The 17,493-nt window shown below is 35.7% G+C and overlaps 9 protein-coding genes across 9 annotated transcripts; 3 read left to right on the top strand and 6 right to left on the bottom strand.

The window, feature by feature from the left end:
- Nucleotides 1-121: 121 nt before the first annotated feature.
- HYPBUDRAFT_94884 (uncharacterized protein) lies at nucleotides 122-1,714 on the bottom strand (the record flags this gene model as incomplete). Its single annotated transcript, XM_020223929.1, has 1 exon — nucleotides 122-1,714. A coding segment is annotated over one exon (1,593 nt), but the record flags the coding sequence as incomplete, so codon positions are not given.
- Nucleotides 1,715-1,843: 129 nt separating this feature from the next.
- HYPBUDRAFT_153404 (uncharacterized protein) lies at nucleotides 1,844-2,869 on the bottom strand. The gene has a single exon (XM_020221529.1). It carries the CDS (start codon nucleotides 2,854-2,856, stop codon nucleotides 1,918-1,920), a length of 939 nt encoding a protein of 312 aa, XP_020075735.1. The 5' UTR covers nucleotides 2,857-2,869; the 3' UTR covers nucleotides 1,844-1,917.
- A 4,555-nt stretch (nucleotides 2,870-7,424) lies between these two features.
- PMT4 (dolichyl-phosphate-mannose-protein mannosyltransferase) lies at nucleotides 7,425-9,701 on the top strand (the record flags this gene model as incomplete). Its single annotated transcript, XM_020222308.1, has 1 exon — nucleotides 7,425-9,701. One exon carries the CDS (start codon nucleotides 7,425-7,427, stop codon nucleotides 9,699-9,701), a length of 2,277 nt encoding a protein of 758 aa, XP_020075734.1.
- Nucleotides 9,702-9,927: 226 nt separating this feature from the next.
- Nucleotides 9,928-11,136, top strand: HYPBUDRAFT_149505 (exopolyphosphatase; the record flags this gene model as incomplete). Its single annotated transcript, XM_020220212.1, has 1 exon — nucleotides 9,928-11,136. One exon carries the CDS (start codon nucleotides 9,928-9,930, stop codon nucleotides 11,134-11,136), a length of 1,209 nt encoding a protein of 402 aa, XP_020075733.1.
- HYPBUDRAFT_110444 (putative polyadenylation protein) lies at nucleotides 11,128-12,126 on the bottom strand (the record flags this gene model as incomplete). Its single annotated transcript, XM_020218765.1, has 1 exon — nucleotides 11,128-12,126. The coding sequence occupies one exon, from the start codon at nucleotides 12,124-12,126 to the stop codon at nucleotides 11,128-11,130; it is 999 nt and encodes a 332-aa protein (XP_020075732.1).
- Nucleotides 12,127-12,328: 202 nt separating this feature from the next.
- HYPBUDRAFT_217168 (uncharacterized protein) lies at nucleotides 12,329-12,750 on the bottom strand. Its single transcript, XM_020223085.1, has one exon. The coding sequence runs from the start codon at nucleotides 12,578-12,580 to the stop codon at nucleotides 12,365-12,367; it is 216 nt and encodes a 71-aa protein (XP_020075731.1). The 5' UTR covers nucleotides 12,581-12,750; the 3' UTR covers nucleotides 12,329-12,364.
- A 21-nt stretch (nucleotides 12,751-12,771) lies between these two features.
- HYPBUDRAFT_153403 (uncharacterized protein) lies at nucleotides 12,772-14,153 on the top strand. The gene has a single exon (XM_020221528.1). It carries the CDS (start codon nucleotides 12,920-12,922, stop codon nucleotides 14,141-14,143), a length of 1,224 nt encoding a protein of 407 aa, XP_020075730.1. The 5' UTR covers nucleotides 12,772-12,919; the 3' UTR covers nucleotides 14,144-14,153.
- Nucleotides 14,154-14,215: 62 nt separating this feature from the next.
- HYPBUDRAFT_7047 (uncharacterized protein) lies at nucleotides 14,216-15,478 on the bottom strand (the record flags this gene model as incomplete). Its single annotated transcript, XM_020223628.1, has 1 exon — nucleotides 14,216-15,478. The coding sequence occupies one exon, from the start codon at nucleotides 15,476-15,478 to the stop codon at nucleotides 14,216-14,218; it is 1,263 nt and encodes a 420-aa protein (XP_020075729.1).
- Nucleotides 15,479-16,460: 982 nt separating this feature from the next.
- Nucleotides 16,461-16,903, bottom strand: HYPBUDRAFT_153400 (uncharacterized protein). The gene has a single exon (XM_020221527.1). It carries the CDS (start codon nucleotides 16,876-16,878, stop codon nucleotides 16,483-16,485), a length of 396 nt encoding a protein of 131 aa, XP_020075728.1. The 5' UTR covers nucleotides 16,879-16,903; the 3' UTR covers nucleotides 16,461-16,482.
- Nucleotides 16,904-17,493: the final 590 nt, after the last annotated feature.

The raw sequence follows: 17,493 nt of genomic DNA, 5'->3' as shown, positions 1-17,493 counted from the left end.
ACTTTTCGTCATCTAAACTTGTAACCCGAGGGCTAGTATCAAAATAAAGTATATCTTGATTACTATTGTCAGGTGTGACAGATAATATATCCTTAACTTTGCAAGCCTCAAGAATTGAGTTCTTACAAGTAAATATTTGGTCCAAAGTATTTTTATGTATGTAGTTGAAGCCACCGGTATCCACTAAATGTTTGACCGTCAAAACTTTCAATATCTGTACAATTTTATCAATTGTTTCCACATAGAAAATTTTGCCGGGATACCTTTGAGGATCTATGTTAGATATTGAATGTTGAAACTCATTTTCATTGGCACCGTCTTCTGGGCGCAAAGCATGGTTTGAAACTATGACAGGAACATCTAATCTATTTGGCTTGAAGTGTTTGAGGAAATTCACCACGAGAGTAAGGTTTTCTTTATAGGAACCATAAACAATTATAGAGCTCAATGATTTGAACTTTATTCTATTATATTGTTTTCTTCTTGAAGGGACTTGAGGCTTTGTGGACAAAGGCTGGTGTAATGAAGCCAAACTACTTGAATGGGAGCCCGAATGGGAAGCAGAATTATCTAAATCCCACGAGATACTTGATGATAATGACACAATCAAAAACTGAACCTGGTTGTTAAAGTGAGTATCAGGATTGGTTAAATCATTTAAATTCTCTAGGTTCAATAAATAGAAAAGAATATACATAAGAGAAATTTCCTGACGTTCGTTAAGAGATATCAAGCGATCTTCTTCAAGTTGGCTCTCTACTTCCAATTTATTGGTAACTTCGGATTGTCTATAGAGGGAAGTTTTTAAATTTGGGAAACTGAATAGGATCTTAAAATAAAATTTAGCTCTATCTAGCTGAGTCTTTTTGATGACAGGGCCTTGTAAAGAAAGGGTCACCAAGTTAAATGCCGTAAATTTATAAAAATCAATCAAAGTTGACAAATCCACAGTTGAGTTTTTGATTACTTCGAACGGAAACCGGTAATCAATCACAGGAGGATTATAAGTTTCATCATCAAGAAATTTTTCAATAAGCTGAACTTCGCCTGCAATATAAGAAACTTTTACGAGTTCAGTTAGTATAGGAAAGGCTTTATAAAGTAGTTTGTTGCGTTTTGTAGAATCAGTATCATAAATATAGTCATATAATTTATAAATCAAGTTTGAAAGGCACCCAATTGTGAAGGACCCGTTATCAATATATTGAGCATCTTCTGATTTATCAATTATAAGAACCTCTAGCGATTTGACCACCACACTAGCAAATTTATTGAAGACAAAGTTTGAAGCCTTACCAATTTCAAAAATCTTAGCAAAGCTCATATTCGATGAGCAAAAAGTATGGGTGAATTCCCCCAAATCACCACAGAGTTTCCCTAGCTTCGTACCCGCTGCCTCAACAATTGAATTTCCATTGATATCATACTGAAAGTTGTTGATCAATTGGCGGTCATAAAAAACCTTGTACTTGATCAAATGTTTGACCAATGATTCAAGAGAAAAGATCCAAACGTAAAGATTATTATCTAGCTGGGTTTTCTGAAGCAACCATGTGACTTCGTTATAGTAATCCTGTAGGTTATCTACTTTCTGGAAGAATTCTTCAGCTGTTAGGGTATCTCGAAGTTGGAGAGCTGATCTAGCATCTGATTTAGCTTGATTTTCCTGAAGATGGTTGAGCAATTGAACTAACTGATCACCAGGAGCCAAATCCACTAGATCCGTTTCAATATCTGACATGACGAAAAGGCGTTAAGCTGAACTTGACTTTATTTCAGGGTGTTCCTCCTTGATTGAGTACGCTTTATTCCTTTTGAGAACGGATTTTTTTTTTATGATTAGCTTTTTCTACTTACTACTCACTATATCAAGGCCCGTGATATTAATGGGTCTATATACTTTACTCTAGTAACAGATCATCTTGTAGGAAACGGCATTCTTCTATGGGTTCTGCTAACGATTTCTGCGTAATTCGGTTCAGACTCTGGGGTAATATGTCCATTTCTGATGAGAAAGTCAACCACTACTAAAGAGCAATTTGGTTTGAATTCACCTTGCATTATCTTCAGTAAGATCTCTTGCACGTCCATAAGAACAAAGGATTCAGCCTCTCCGTCCACTGGTTTGGGCACCACTGATGTTTCGTCGTCAAAGGGCAAGTCGTAAATGTACTCGACTTCTGGCTGTGCAATTGAGCCTTCACCCTGCTGCTGGTAGATATACAGAAGAACCCCAGTTGGTTTAGCCCTGGGCTCTACAAATGCTGGTGGAAGACCTCCTTCCTCGTAGCATTCCTTAACCACGGTTTCCCATAACCCGTGGGGATATCCTAGTCCACCCGCAACAGTATTGTCGAGCATTCCTGGGTAGGTTTGTTTTGTAGCTGATCTTCTCTGGACCCAAAGCTTTAGTTTACCATTATTGGACTTTTCAGCAGGTACGTATCCATTCAAGTGGATTCCATAGGTGATCACACCCATGAGGATGGAAAATGCTCTTTCGACCTTCAAGTATGGTACCTGGCTTGGATTATATATGGTGTATAGTTCGTTTCTCCAGCCTTTATTGACTGCAATATCAAACTCTGGGATTTTTCTGAACCGGTTCGCCATATCGGCAAACACCGACTCTCTTTTCTCCAACGTATCGAGACCTGGATCAATTGTGACCGTACGTGCTTCGTGATCTACTTTGAGTGCCAGTTCCTCTGCAAAATGGTGGGCAATTGATTTGGTGATGTATCCTATTTGCGTGATCTCATCGTGGGCTATCAAACTGTAATAATTCGAGTCTGGCACATAGGGGAACTTATCCACTTTCCCAATGACCTCAAGTAATGACTCCTGCTGAACCATGGCTAGTACCGAGTTGTTCAAGTGGAAAACCAAGTAGTTCAAACTTGAAAAAAGATATGCGCTAATACGAAGAAGGAAGTCTTTCTCAGAGGTGCCCTTCACGAAACATAAACACTGATGCTATGGGCATACCTACCCTCTAGTAGTACCGTTAGCAGACCTGAAATTCAAAGCTGAATGGCTTTCTTGAGGTTTCGAATCTCCGTTACGAAATGTAAATGGGTCTGTCTGTGGGTCCAATGGGCCGATGTCGAGACACCTAATTGAAAAATTGACCCAAGGGCCGCCGGCATCGACCGAGCTCTTGGGTCCGCATCGACCGAGCTCCTGGGTCCGCATCGACCGAGCTCCTGGGTCCGTCTCCGCCGAGCTCTTGGGCCCAGCGGTGCCAGCGAAAGAAACGAAAAAAATCAGAAAAAAAAAGCGGAAAAAAACCAGAGATGAAATATTAGTTTGATATTAAGCTATCATTATAGAAGGAAGGAATAGAACCATCGGTGAATAAGAAAGCCTGGTGCTCATAAGAGATCTTTGTATTACAGGTGGACGCAAGAGAAGTTCTGGTTTTGCTGAGATTGCCTAACTAATCTAGTGAGTTCTTGAAGATAGTCGGAACATTTCTCAACCATTTCGTGATTCACAAGGACGGTTGCAACGATTTAAGTAGGCTGAGATTGGAGAAGACATGAGTGGATCATCCAAGTCATTGATACGGGCACTTGAAGCAGTGTTTGATCAATGGAACGAGAGTCCAATAAGTGTCAAGGAACATTCGAACATGCCTGAAGCTAATGAATTATTTCGGATAATAGCGATATTTCATGATAAGCATAATACTATGCAGACAGTACGACCTTCAACTAATATGAATGAGGAATTATACAGAATATATAGTAAGCAGGTTGCTTCAGATACGGATGTCAGTAAAGAGTTGTTTTTTCTTGAAATTTTGAAACAGGTTCTGCCAATAATGATAGAAGATGAGGTATTATTTTGGTTAAAGATCTATTTAAAGCCTGCTGTGGATAGTGCTGGGTTTGATCTTCAGTTTGTGAATAAATCAAGAGAATTCATTTTGTCCATGTCCACTAAACCAATGAACAGTCCCGACCCGTACTTGGTGGAAAGACGAGAAGGAATTGCCTTTATGGTGATGAATGAGATTCTTCGAATTTATATTGGACCAAAACCTCGTGGGAATGATCAGTGCTATAACTTAATAAGGCTACATTATAACTCGAATGAAAGAGAGTCACAGTCCATGTGTGAAAGAATTAGGTTTATTGAAAAAAATTGTGCATTCTTATTGCGAGACTATGGGTTGAAGTACTGTAAGAAATTTTTTGAATTGATTGATACTTATTTAGCCAAAGAGACTTCTAGATTAAAGGTTTTGATTCTTCTTTCACAATTCACCTCATATCAAACATCAAGAGTTCAGGAGATTATCAATACTTCACTTTTTGGAAACCTATTGAATTCTATACTGTATGACTTGAGCGAAAGTATTGTTTTGGTGTCATTGTCAGTTCTAGTGATGATAATACCTCAAGTCTGTGATAAACTCTCGGGATATCTACCGGATTTATTGGTCATATATGTTCGCATAATCACTTGGAAACACTTGGATTCGAGATTGCCTGATCGATTATCTGGCTTGAAAAAGTTCCTAAAAGAAAGTTCAACAAATTGGGAAATTGCTAATTTTGATCCGTCTTACCATGATGAAGAAGTATCGTTCCAAACAAAATCAAAGATTGAATTTGACTCTTCTTATTTAGCAACTTTGATTTACGGGTTGTTCCCCTTGAATTTCAGGAAATTCCATGAAGCACCTTTGAATTATTTAGTTGAAAATCCTCCTAAAATTGTTGATCCAAGCTTTCTAATCAAAATTAATAATAGTTTTTCAAATGAAGGCGATCCTTATGAAACTAATCTAGAATCAATAATCAAGTCCATGACTCGTAATTTTCTTAAAAGATTTTTATTACATCCAAATTTCCTTAATCCAAATCACACACTCAGGAGCGAGCTAAAAAATCCAATATCTTGGTTACTTGAAGAGATTACTGAAGAGAATATTGTCTGCGAAGAGATTGCACTTGGTTGTCTTAATTTGAATCCCGACCTTTTCTTTATTATATCCGATGATGTCGTAGACGGGAAATCTACGACTTCATCCACCTCAGATGCAAAATCAATTAAAAACCTGGACAATGATAGTTTTGGGTTTGTTTATAGTGGAACTGGTAATAAGCTATTGAATAAATTAAATAGTGTCTCGTCTGGTAGTGGTAAAACATCTTTAAAAGGGTCAAACTACTCTTCATTTAGTGGCCCATCATTCAAAGATCATATAACATCTCAGAAATTGGCTAACTTGTCGTTGAATAGGAAACTATCGATTGTTTCAACGAATCTTATCATTGACGAAGCTCAGGATCAAAAAAAGAATGAAGGGCTAGGAATCCAATTCAAAGACGTTAATTTTGACAAGGGGCTTGCACAAGATCCTTCTGAAATAATTGAAGAAAGCGAGGATGAAAAAGAAGTTGGAGCCCCTGATGATGCAAACCGAGATGTTTTAAATTATAAAAATTATAATAACAGCAATGTATCGATTAAGGATTTGTTTGATAATCATGAAAGATTATATACACCGCATCCATCGTATCAGGATGTGCATAATGAACATGATCCCGAAGTTAATAATAATAATTCAATTCTGCATCCATTGAAAAATGCATCGAGTTTTTTAAATGATCATTTACAACTTCAAAAACCAGTTTCGTCTCCAACCACCTCAGTTGAAACTACCACTATCCATAAAGATTCTTTACTTAGTAGTGGCACTTCTTTTATTCTGGAAGATACGATTGGAATGCAATCACCAACGATGAATTCGGGTTCTAGCACTTCAATTGACTATTACCAACGGGAGCTCTTGTTGATGAAGAATGAATTAGAGTTTCTGAGTTATATGAAGCATTTAAACAAGTTTCATTATATTCGCTTGAAATTACGGATGAATCGAATGTTACGGGAATCTTCAATGTTTGAAAATTCGATTGAAAATCGGAATAATTTTGTCAAATTACAGAACTTAACTACTAGTTATAATTCTTTGAGTGAATCTTTTAAAATCTTACAAAATGATAAAGATGAGATAAACCTAAAAATGAGACAGGATAAATTAAAGTTGACCGATGAGATGATAAGCTTAAAAGAGGAAAATGAATCGTTGAGAGAAAACTTAGGAATCTTGATGAAAGAAAATGAAAAACTCGAAAATGATTTGCATTCCATACTTCATGAAAAATTACTTGTTAAAGAAGATGAGATTAAAAAATTGCTGCAAAAACTCAAAGATTACGAGACTCAGTTACAAAAAATAGAGACAAACACCAAAGTTATAAACGATGAAAACAAAGTGGATGAAAATAGGGGGGGCATTTTCGTTAATGAATTAGAACAAGAAAACATAGAATTACGAACTAGCCTAAAAGCATTAACCCTTGATAACTCTCGATTGAACCAGGATATAAAGCAACTCGAAGAAATGCACGATATCAGCATGAAAAACTACGAAAGTAAACTCAATGCTGTGAAAAATGACTTGAATGACAACGTCAGCCAACACACCATGAACTATGAAAAGAAATTACAAGAGATGTCCAGAGTATTATTGAAATACGAATCACTTTTGGAAGATCGCAATTCTCAAATAATCCAGCTAACTACTTCTAAACCCATAAACATCACTGCAAGCCGTACCTCCTCCAAAGACGGAATAGAACCGGCAAGATTGAATAACCGTACATTCAACAGACCCTCCACCAACGAGTATGGTTTTGATTTCGATATGCAAGCAAGATCGAATTCTTCCGAAGATACGGTTTCTTCTCCATCCATCACCAACGGAGTACCCCAAAACCTTCTCCAACAACAAAAGCCCTCTGCTGCTCTACAATCCTCTACCCAAGCTCCTCCTCCAATCATCAGAGGTAGAGGGGGCTACCAAAAACGTTCTAAAAAACATATGTAACTTGTCTATAGTCTAATTCTAATGATTTTCAACGACTTTCTTTCTGCCCGACTTTATTACCGACTTCCCCTTAAAATCCTGCCTCGTGCCTTGTTTGACGTGGTTTGTCTGTCTGTCTGTCTGTCTGTCGTCTGTTTGCCAAACAAGGCTTGCAACGGCTGAAGTCGTCTGGTTCTCGGCCCCTTTCTACACCAACTTGCCCACGTAGCATTACTTCCTACAAGCGTTTCAAATGCTTCTTCCACCAGCTTTGATATGCCATTGTTTCCTGTTCTGTTTGGCCCTCTTGATACCAAAAGCAAAGCATTTACGTGTTAACAAACTGAAAAATTGCCTGGAGCTAACAAAACAAAAAAAAAAAAACTGTCACAGCCAAATAAAACAAGGTTCCGCGTTTTTTGGAAGAAGCTTTAGATTCTGACGTTTTTCTTTTGAAAAATTCACTATATTCCTGCTGGTTGTATCAATTGGTTAACAATTGTGTGGTTATTGAGTTAAGTAGTTGAGATCCACTGTGGCCATGTCTCAGAGCTTGAAGAAAAGAACCGAGAAGGGTACTGGTAAGAAGGCCAGTCCCCAACCAGAAACGTATACCGATGATGACTTGAACAAAACGAAAGCATATGAAACGGCCGAAGAAGAAGAGGAAGAGCCTAATCATAGATACTGGGTAGCTATGATTTTGGTTACGTTATTGGCAATCTATGTTCGTTTCAATAAGATTGGCACTCCAGATAAAGTTGTATTTGACGAGGTTCATTTTGGGAAATTTGCTTCATATTATTTAGAAAGAACTTATTTTTTCGATTTACATCCTCCATTTGCTAAATTGTTGATTGCCTTTGCGGGTTGGATTGTTGGTTATGATGGGTCTTTCAAATTTGAAAACATTGGGGATAATTATATTAGCCATGGTGTTCCTTATATTGCTTATAGATCATTACTGGGGATTCAAGGTACTTTAGTTGTTCCAATTGTATTTTGGACTATGAAGACTTTGAAATTCTCGGTTCCTGCTTGTTTATTATCCAGTATTTTAATCTGTTTTGATAATGCTCATGTGGTTGATTCTCGTTTGATTTTATTAGATGCAACCTTGATTTTAAGTGTTGCATTAACTATTTATCTGTATGTTAAATTCAGTACTTATCGTCGTCAACCTTTTACTAAATGGTGGTGGATTTGGTTAACTTTAACCGGGGTCTCGTTATCTTGTGTTATTTCAACCAAATACGTTGGTGTTTTCACTTATGTCACTATTGGTATTGGGGTATTACATGAATTATGGATCTTATTGGATTATAAAAAGGGTTTGACCATTCCTGAATTGGCTAAACATTTCTTTGCTAGATTATGGTCTTTAATTGTTTTCCCATTCTGTATTTATTTATTCTGGTTTTATTTACATTTTGCAATTTTAAATAAATCTGGTCCTGGTGACTCTTTTATGTCTTCTGATTTTCAAGAAACTTTAATTGAATCTCCTTTAGCCAGATTATCTAAAACTGTCAATTATTATGATATCATTACCATTAGACATAAAGAAACTGACTCCTTTTTACATTCTCATGAAGCAATTTATCCATTACGTTATGAAGATGGTAGAATTTCATCTCATACTCAACAAGTTACTTGTGTTTTCGATCCAGAAAGTAAAGAAGCTGAGGATGCCAATAATCAATGGGAAATTGTACCAACTAAGGAAAATCTGCAATTTGATAAAGGAGTTGCTGTCTTTACTAATGATATCGTTAGATTTAGACATATTGGTACCGGTGGTTATTTATTAACTCATGACGTTGCTTCTCCTTTGAAAGCTACCAATGAAGAATTTACCATTGCTCATGGTGACGATGCTGAAGAAAAATATAATGAAACTTTATTCAGATTACGTTTTTCACAAACCGGTTCTGGAACTAAAAATAAGAGGAAAGTGGTTAAATCAAAGGCTACTCCTTTAAAAATCATTCATGTTGACACCGTGGTGGCAATGTGGACCCATGATGATGAATTATTACCAGAATGGGGGTTTGGTCATCAAGAAGTTAGTGGTAATAAAAAAATTCAAGATAGAGATAATTCTTGGTATTTTGATGATATTGTTAATTTAGAAGAAGAAGATCCAAGACATAACTACGTTCCGAAAGTAGTTAAACATAGACCTTTCTTACAAAAATGGTGGGAATTACAAGGTCTTATGTTTTATCATAATAACTTGTTATCTTCAGAACATCCATTTGCTTCCCAACCGGACGCTTGGCCATTGGCTTTATCTGGGGTTTCTTTCTGGAATGATAATGATGAAAGAAAACAAATCTTTTTCATTGGTAATGTCATTGGTTTCTGGACAGAAGTGGGTTTCTTAGCAATCTATCTTGGTTTACTCTTAGCTGATCAAGTTACTCGTCGTCGTAACGTCCATATTTTAAGCAATAAAGCAAGATCAAGATTATATAACACCTTGGGTTTCTTCTTTGCCGGTTGGGCTGCTCATTACTTCCCTTTCTACTTAATGAATAGGCAAAAATTCTTACATCATTATTTACCAGCTCATTTAATTGCTGCCATGTTCACTGGTGGTTTGGTTGAATTCTTGTTTTCTAAAAACTCAACCACCTCTAACCGTTTGACTGGTGCTAATAGACTCAAGGCAACTGCCTTGGTCTTGGTCATTTCCATTGGTGTCATTTGGTTCTTCTTCTACTTTAGACCAATCACCTACGGTGATATTAGCATAGCTCCTGAAGAAATTAAGAAAAGACAATGGTTAGATATCAAATTACATTATGCCAAATAATCTCCTCTTTCTCTACCTGCTTCCATGCCTCCTTCTTGAAGGCTCTTTCCATGAAAGTATAATCTGTTATAGTATAATCAAATATTGTTATAGTTTTATTTATTTGTACGTTATGCCGCAAAAAAAATTGTTGAAATTTTTAGACATGTGCGCAGCGAATTCTCCAGCAAATTCTTATCAAAATTTTTCATTTTAAGAGAAAGTACTCCACTCACCTTCACCGGTAATGCCTGCTTCCACGTCTGTCAAAGCCTTTTTGGCTGGCTTGAAAAGCCAATTAACTTCTCAAAGTGCTAAATCTCCAATTCGCTTTGTTACTGGGAACCAATCTGCTGATATGGATTCGGTTATAAGTGCCATCAGTTATTCTTACTTTCAATTTATATTCGATCCTAGTATTACATTGGTTCCCTTGATCAATATTCCAAGGGCGGATTTAAGTTTAAGAAGGGATATTGTTTTGTTGCTCAAATCCCATAGCATAACCGAAGACGTCTTATTTTTCCTTGAAGATTTGGAAGAGATGAGTCAAAATGATCGAGTTATTGAATTGGTTTTGGTTGACCATTGTAATATCCAAGGAGAACTGCTTTCTAAACTTTCGAATGAAAAGAGGTTGAAAGTTATCAGCATTATAGACCACCACGCTGACGAAGGAGTATTTTTGGATAGTCATCCTAGAATAATTCAACTGAATGGATCGTGTTCGTCACTTGTATTCAATTACTGGTTCGACCAATTCAATAATCGGGAAATTTTCCAAAATCATGAACTAGTTCAGCTTTTGTTGGGTCCCTTATTGGTAGACACTTCTAATATGACTCAAAAAGTTGAAGAAAATGATACTTTATCGTATAAAAGGTATAAAGGATTGTTAAACCTTGCAGAAGACCCCAATAAGATGAATTGTTTAAATAAGCCTGATACTAAGAGAGATTTGGATGATTTTTACAAACAATTGAAAAAGGCTAAAAAGGACTTGGAAGGATTTAGTTTTTATGATATTTTGAGAAAAGATTATAAACAATTTAGCTTTATTAATAAGTCTAGCAGGGTTAATGTTGGGTTTAGTTCATTAGGTAAATCAATTTTTTGGATCTCTAAAAATTTCAAGATTGATGTAATTGAAAAAACCCTTGAATCTATAATTAATGATTTAAACTTGGACGTTATAGTAATCACTACATCTTATACCAAGAAGGAGAACGATGAATACACTAGAGAGTTTGTATATTATTATAAGGATGCTAAGTTTGGATCTATAAGTGAATTAGCCAAAGAATTAGAATTGAACAATGACATTTATCATCAAGATAAATTAAATGAAATGAAACTGATTAATAATTTGAAAATTTTTAATCAAGCTAATATCAAAGCTTCAAGAAAACAAGTGGTACCAGTTGTTAAGAATATATTAGAAACTCAATTAGCCTAGATAACTTATTTTGCGATTAATCGATTTAATTTCAATCACTTTACTTCTATCAGGTAGTTTATCATTAATGTAATCAAGTCTTTGTAAAAATTGAAGGAATATATCATCTTCCAATACGATTTCTTCAAAATCATTAGAGTCGTAAGTATCATCGTATAAAATTTTCAAGCAATTTTCGAGTTTGATCCCTGAAATTGAAACTTTTAATCCAACCCCCACGGTCCAGATATTCAAAGATTTATCATCTGATTTATTTACAACTTTAAAATTCCGTCCAGCAGTAGAATTGATCTTATCCAAGAGATTATAGTAAACGTAGAGGTACAGAGGATAAGTTTCAATAGTATCATTATAAGATAATTTCAAATTCCATTTAAATATCTTGTTATTTTTACCGAGTATTTCACCACAAACACACTTGGGATCAAGAGTCGTCATCAAATACGAAGTCCCAATGTACACTTCCCCTGCTTGAGGTGCCAAATGCTGATAGTTTTTATCATGAATGAAAGATGGATTATGAGGTTTATGACAATGCCAAAAATCCATCATTTCGTACCACAATTCAGACGGCATATCCCTAAAATTTGCCTGTGTCGAATCAATGATACTGGCATTACAACCATGGCATAAAAACCTAAACTCATTCTTCTGACTCTCTGGGTTAATCGAAGTCTTGCTTAACAAGTCCTTCACTGACCATTTCTGTAAGTCAGAATCAATAAGATGGTTCATAAAGGACTCGTTGATCTCCGACCCCACGTTCATCTTGATACTCAAGCTACCATCTTTGCTTATAAGTTGAGTTATTTTAGTATTGTTATCGGTTATTGATATTGGTAAATCAATTTTATACCTTGTTGAACCAAGTTCAACCATGAACTCGTTTGGTCCTATTAAGCTTACCCTGGATATTTTGGCCGACCTATCGGCCACGTCCATGTTAATGGACAATGTCCCCAATCTCGGAAGGTAATCAACAATGTACATGGGCGTCATTCCTCTGGGTCTTAAAGAGGTCTTCTTCTATAACTCATCGCCGTTGTTTTTCATCCAGTACCCACCCGTACCTCCCCATCTTCCTCGGGCCTAAGCTCTCGCCCGAGCCATGACCTTCACAATACAATTATAACTGTACAATTGTATAATTGTATAACTGTATAATTGTATAATTGTATAATTGTATTGTGTATCTGTATACATTGTAGTATGCTATTGTGTATAGTGATTACACTGCTGATTCTAATTGTCGTGATATAATTTTGAACATTGAAAAACTTCTATTAGGTCCCATTCTCGTACCATCATCTACTTCTATACAAATTGACATGTCAAACATGCTCTTACAATAGTGAAAAAAATGGAAAACAACTTGTTTCTGTATGAGGTCATACCTTCGAAGACTCGGCCCTGGTCCAAGACCAATTACCAGGAGCTTTGGCATGCCAACTCATCCTGAGACAAAGATGAGTTAGTCTCTTCCATTTGTAATACAACAGGAAATCTTGGTTAATGCCCGGATATTGGGCCCTTGAACAGCTTCGGGCTAACCCAAATTAGCCAATTAACTGACTCTGGCACCAACTTTGCCGTTTCAAGCCGTTATCAACAACAATTGCTTCAAGCAAATTAAGGTACGGATGCAGTAATTCTTTTTTTTTTTTGTTTTGTTAGAGGCTATTTTTGCTGTATTTTTAGCGAGATGGTCAGCTCGGGGCCCTTTAGAAGTATATAAAGATTGGAAATTCTTGAGTTTGGTGTGTGAAGCGTTGGTTCTTCAAGTATGATAGCGTCAGTGATTCTTCGAGTTCTTCCGTTTGCAACATTCTGGTTCCCATTGTTGCTCAGTGTGAAGCTGATATCGGATCTTAAGAATACCCCAAAGTATGGGGAAAATGGTATATTTTTGTTAAATTATTGGTTATGTTATGTTGTTTGTGACCGGATTACTGGGTGGGTGGTTGAAATGGACTGGAAAGTGATGTTGGCGAGCGAATTGTTCAAGAGTTGGTTATTCTACAACCATGGTTGCTTAATGATTAATTACTATTTTATTGATGGGTTATTTAGAAATGTTTTCATTCAGAGAAACTCCGATTATACTACATTACAGGTTTTTGAAACCAAGTTGATCGACCCTTTGGTTGATAAGTTCATATTGAATAATTACTTATTACAGTTTTTTTTCAGATTTTTCAATAATATAAGGTCTCCATGGTTATCGTCAATGGTTGGGTTGAATAAGGAATTGAAAGCTAAATACTTGGATGGACAGCAAACTGTGTTGGATATTTCAATAAACTACCTTTGTTTCATCGATAATGAAGAGTCTTTGGATAGAAGCTATCAGAATTCGTTATATTTTATGAAATCGGTGGGCTCGTTATTATTTGTTAGTAAAGGATCGATTGACGTTGTGCAAGAGAGGCCTATTACCCCATCTCCCACTGTTTCGCCTCCTCGCTCCACTCCTTCGAGCCCCCGTTCGAATCCTTCGAGTCCTCCGCTGTCAATTTCTTCCCCTAAACAATCTGCTCGTCTGCCTCGTTCGGTTTCTTCTTCTGAAAGTTCTCCCCGTCGTTCCACTCCATACCCCATAAAAAATGATTATCTTGATACTTTACAACCAATCCATGCCGCTATTGATGAGTCTAGGACGGGTTACGTTCCTGAAATGAAAACCAATCCTCGTAGTCGATCTTCCTCGATGTCGGAAAAATTGAGTGATTCAATACGAAGTAAAATCATCGTTGATGATTTGAAATATAATAAGTCTACCGATTTGGCTCGTAATCGATCAATATCTGATAAAAACGATTTGAATCGCAATCGGTCATTATCGAAAAAATTAGATCTTGGTCGTAATAAACCAATTAATAACCCAAATGTTCCTTTGGTTTATAAAAGTGATCAATCAGTTCCACCCAAATTGGTAACGCAAGAAAGTTCTACGTTATTGGCTCCAGAATTAGAATACCATATAGTGCTGCAAACTAGAAAGTTATGATACAAATGTTTATAATGATTAATGAAAATTTATTAAATTACCGTAAATTGATGTAAGAAAATCGTAAACTCGTTAAGTACTAAATGCTCTAGACCTAGATCTAGTTTTAATGCTACTTGTTCTAGAAGGTGATGAACTCACCACATGATACTCAATTGAAGGTCCAGGTAATTGATCATTTTCCATATTAATTAAATCGGGCATTGGTGGTAATTCTTTTGTTTTATATAAAATTGGCAAATTTTCATCGATTGAATTCATTGAAGATTTATTTGAGAGAGACATGCTTGCCGATCTACGGGACCTCATATTTGAAGGACTCACTGATCTTGGTAGATTCATATTTGGACTAACAGATCTTTGTCTGGGGAAATGGCTACTTGGTGATGGACTTGGTGATCTTTGTTTGGGCAATTGAAGACTTGTAGAAGGACTTGGTGATCTTGGTCTTGAAGAAACCGATTTTAATGAGGGACTCAATGATCTGTTGGAGCCATAGAATTGTTGTTTTTTCAATTGATATATGGTATATTCATATTTTCTTATCCTTTCTTCTTGATCTTTCAATAATTGGTTATAATCATCTTGAGAAACCATTTTGGTTGGTTTAATCATTTTATTGGTATCAAGATTATAAGTTTGGGATATATATCTTTCCTTTGAACTAAAACCATCCCTTTTATTTTCCAGTTTAGCTATTTTACGTAAATTATTTTGAATATTTTCATCAATTACTATTGGATCTTCTTCTTCTTTTACTTCTTTGGGAGGTAAGATGAAATATTTTAAAAACCCATTCATTTTTTTTTCAAAATTTGAATTTAATACCTTCATATTGTCAATATAACATAAATAATTAATCGATACTTGTAAAAAAGAGTCTTTATTTTGTTTCAATTTCAATTCTCTATTAAAATCACTGACTGATTGTAAAACTGGTATATAGTTAAAAATTTTTAAAAAATTTTGTAATAAAATATTATTGATGAAAAACTGATTTATCAATGGATTTAAGTATTTCGTTTCAAATAACCTAAATGATGATAATGAATCGTTTGTTATCACTTGAAGGCAATTCTTAAAGTAATAGTAATTGATAATCAAGCATCCGTGATAATAAAATAACCAAACTTTAAACGCTTCAAAAATTATTTGATATCCAAGGTAACTTGTTATATAATTCACTAATATAAAACAAATCCAATAATTTAATAAAAATATACAATTCTCACTTGTTATACTAGAATTATTCAATGATATCAGTTTTACCGTTAGTAATAATGGGAAATATAAATTTAAACTGGAAAAAATTATCGATATTAGTGAAGTAATCATTCTATTTATACCAATCGTTTTCTATATTGACACCACCTCCCAAAGATTAGCTTAACTTTTTATATGATCTTTGGTAGCTAAGTATTCGATTTACGGCAATTAGCAATACCTCTGGCTCATTTATTTGTGTTGCAAATTTCAGAAGTTGGCTGCGATATTATGAACCTATACAGGGTACAAACACGAACCGTTTAAAACGATAGTTTTGCTTCTTAATTCCCACTAGTTACACTCGTTGGTTACATGTATACCACTACAATATGATACTGCCTGACTGGTGTATCAGCAGCACTCCGAGCTACCGAAATGGTTGCCAACTCACTTTTTTTTGAATGTCTCAAATTTTATTGTTAGGTCGATGGTCTTCCCCTGACAAAACAATACACCGTTACATGGGCAGTATAGATTTATATTTGACCTTATCTTGTAATCCTAACTCTAATACCTATTAAACATACTTATGCCTATTAAATGCTAAACCTGATCCTAACTTGAATAAAGTCTAGAATTCAGATGAACTCTTGGTTTGCGTCTAGACTCGTAGGCCTTCCCTTAAACATCAATAAACAAACTTTATTCGGACTATTGACGTAATTCAGCTTCACTGACCAACTTTGTTCAAGTTAAATGGAACACTAAAGTAGGAAGGGATGCAAAAGGGGTTTTTACCAATTTGGAAAGTGAAAAATTTCGGTCATATGACACGCACGTGATCTTATACGGTGTATGGGTTTATTGTTCCATCATATTTTATTATGTTATATACTAAGTTGCATGGTTTTTGCAGCAATTGAATTAGTCTATAAGATTGGTGCTATTTGACTAAAAATTCTATCCAATAAAGCTAGTTCTCTTAAACTTGTGGCAGCATTGCCAAATTTGAGTTTTTTTTTTTTTTTTTTTTTTTTTTTTTTTTCATTTTTGTTAGCCCCTTTGAAACATTTAAAGATATTACATATAATCCAAAGATAAACATATTCATATATTAATACATGATATAGAGATTATTTTGAATCAGGATTTGTAGGCTCTGTTCCAGCAGTGCTTGGGAATTGCACCTCTGAGAATGGAGCTGATCCAACTGTGGAATAATTATCATCATCGCTTTCTTCGAGCTTGTTGTACTCATAAATGTATTTAAGATCATGAATATCGTCAGAGTTATCGTATTTGGACTCCCGGTTCTTAGCATGAGAGAAGTCCAAGAATACAATATTGCCATTGGCAACTTTGCAGTTTCTCGTTGCAATATCGTGATGCTGGATCCCAATATCTCCCATCATTTCGAGCTGTCTGCATCCATTTTCAACCATTGACTTGGTGATTTTGGTTTCATCTTCCTCGATGTACGATAATAATAAGTAGTACCCTTCAATGGGGCCCAGGTCTTTGACATTCATGCGGAATGCTCCATAGTAGTATAGGGTGGGTACGTTGATCTTATCCTTCTCATCATCAGAACTTGAATTGTGTCTTTCAATCAGTTCATAACAAGAAGCTTCTTTGAGAAAAGAGTGNATGCAAGCTTTAACATCCTCCGTATCAGGGATGGGCCACCCCCTGAGTCTCGCAACAACACTGGGGATGAAAAGCTTCATGACCACCAGATCGTCTTGGTTCAAGCCTGTGAGGACTTCCTTGAAATATGGGAAAAATTTGCAAAGTAAGTCCACTTGGAACTTATAGACATGACTCCGGTGTCCTTCTCCTTGTAATACTTCAAACCCAGTCCATGATTCACATTCACCTTCAACATGAGAATTGCTCTTTTGGGGGTTAATATTACTATTAGCATGGATTTCTTTGACGAGTGATTCCTTTATTGCAGCATCAAGTAACTTTCCTTGCTCTTCATACTTCTTTGAGGTGATGTTATCAATTATGTTGAAAACCTTTTTCTGGTATTTTTTAAGAAGCTCTTCTTCATCTGCAGACTCAATGAAAAGCAGATTTAAAACCACAGCTTGAACAGTTAAACCCCGACCTTCCAATGAAAGTAACTTGTAATTGCAAGG

The sequence above is a fragment of the Hyphopichia burtonii genome, assembly GCF_001661395.1.
Source record: "Hyphopichia burtonii NRRL Y-1933 unplaced genomic scaffold HYPBUscaffold_5, whole genome shotgun sequence".
Classification (NCBI taxonomy): domain Eukaryota; kingdom Fungi; phylum Ascomycota; class Pichiomycetes; order Serinales; family Debaryomycetaceae; genus Hyphopichia; species Hyphopichia burtonii.
The sequence above is the reverse complement of the archived record's forward strand: the minus strand, read 5'-3'. Positions and strand labels throughout refer to the sequence as shown.

Bases quoted from the DNA above. Each gene is read 5' to 3' on its own strand.
- HYPBUDRAFT_153404 (XM_020221529.1), bottom strand. From the start codon at position 2,856: ATGGTTCAGCAGGAGTCATTACTTGAGGTCATTGGGAAAGTGGATAAG.
- HYPBUDRAFT_217168 (XM_020223085.1), bottom strand. From the start codon at position 12,580: ATGCCAAAGCTCCTGGTAATTGGTCTTGGACCAGGGCCGAGTCTTCGA.
- HYPBUDRAFT_153403 (XM_020221528.1), top strand. From the start codon at position 12,920: ATGATAGCGTCAGTGATTCTTCGAGTTCTTCCGTTTGCAACATTCTGG.
- HYPBUDRAFT_153400 (XM_020221527.1), bottom strand. From the start codon at position 16,878: ATGAATGTCAAAGACCTGGGCCCCATTGAAGGGTACTACTTATTATTA.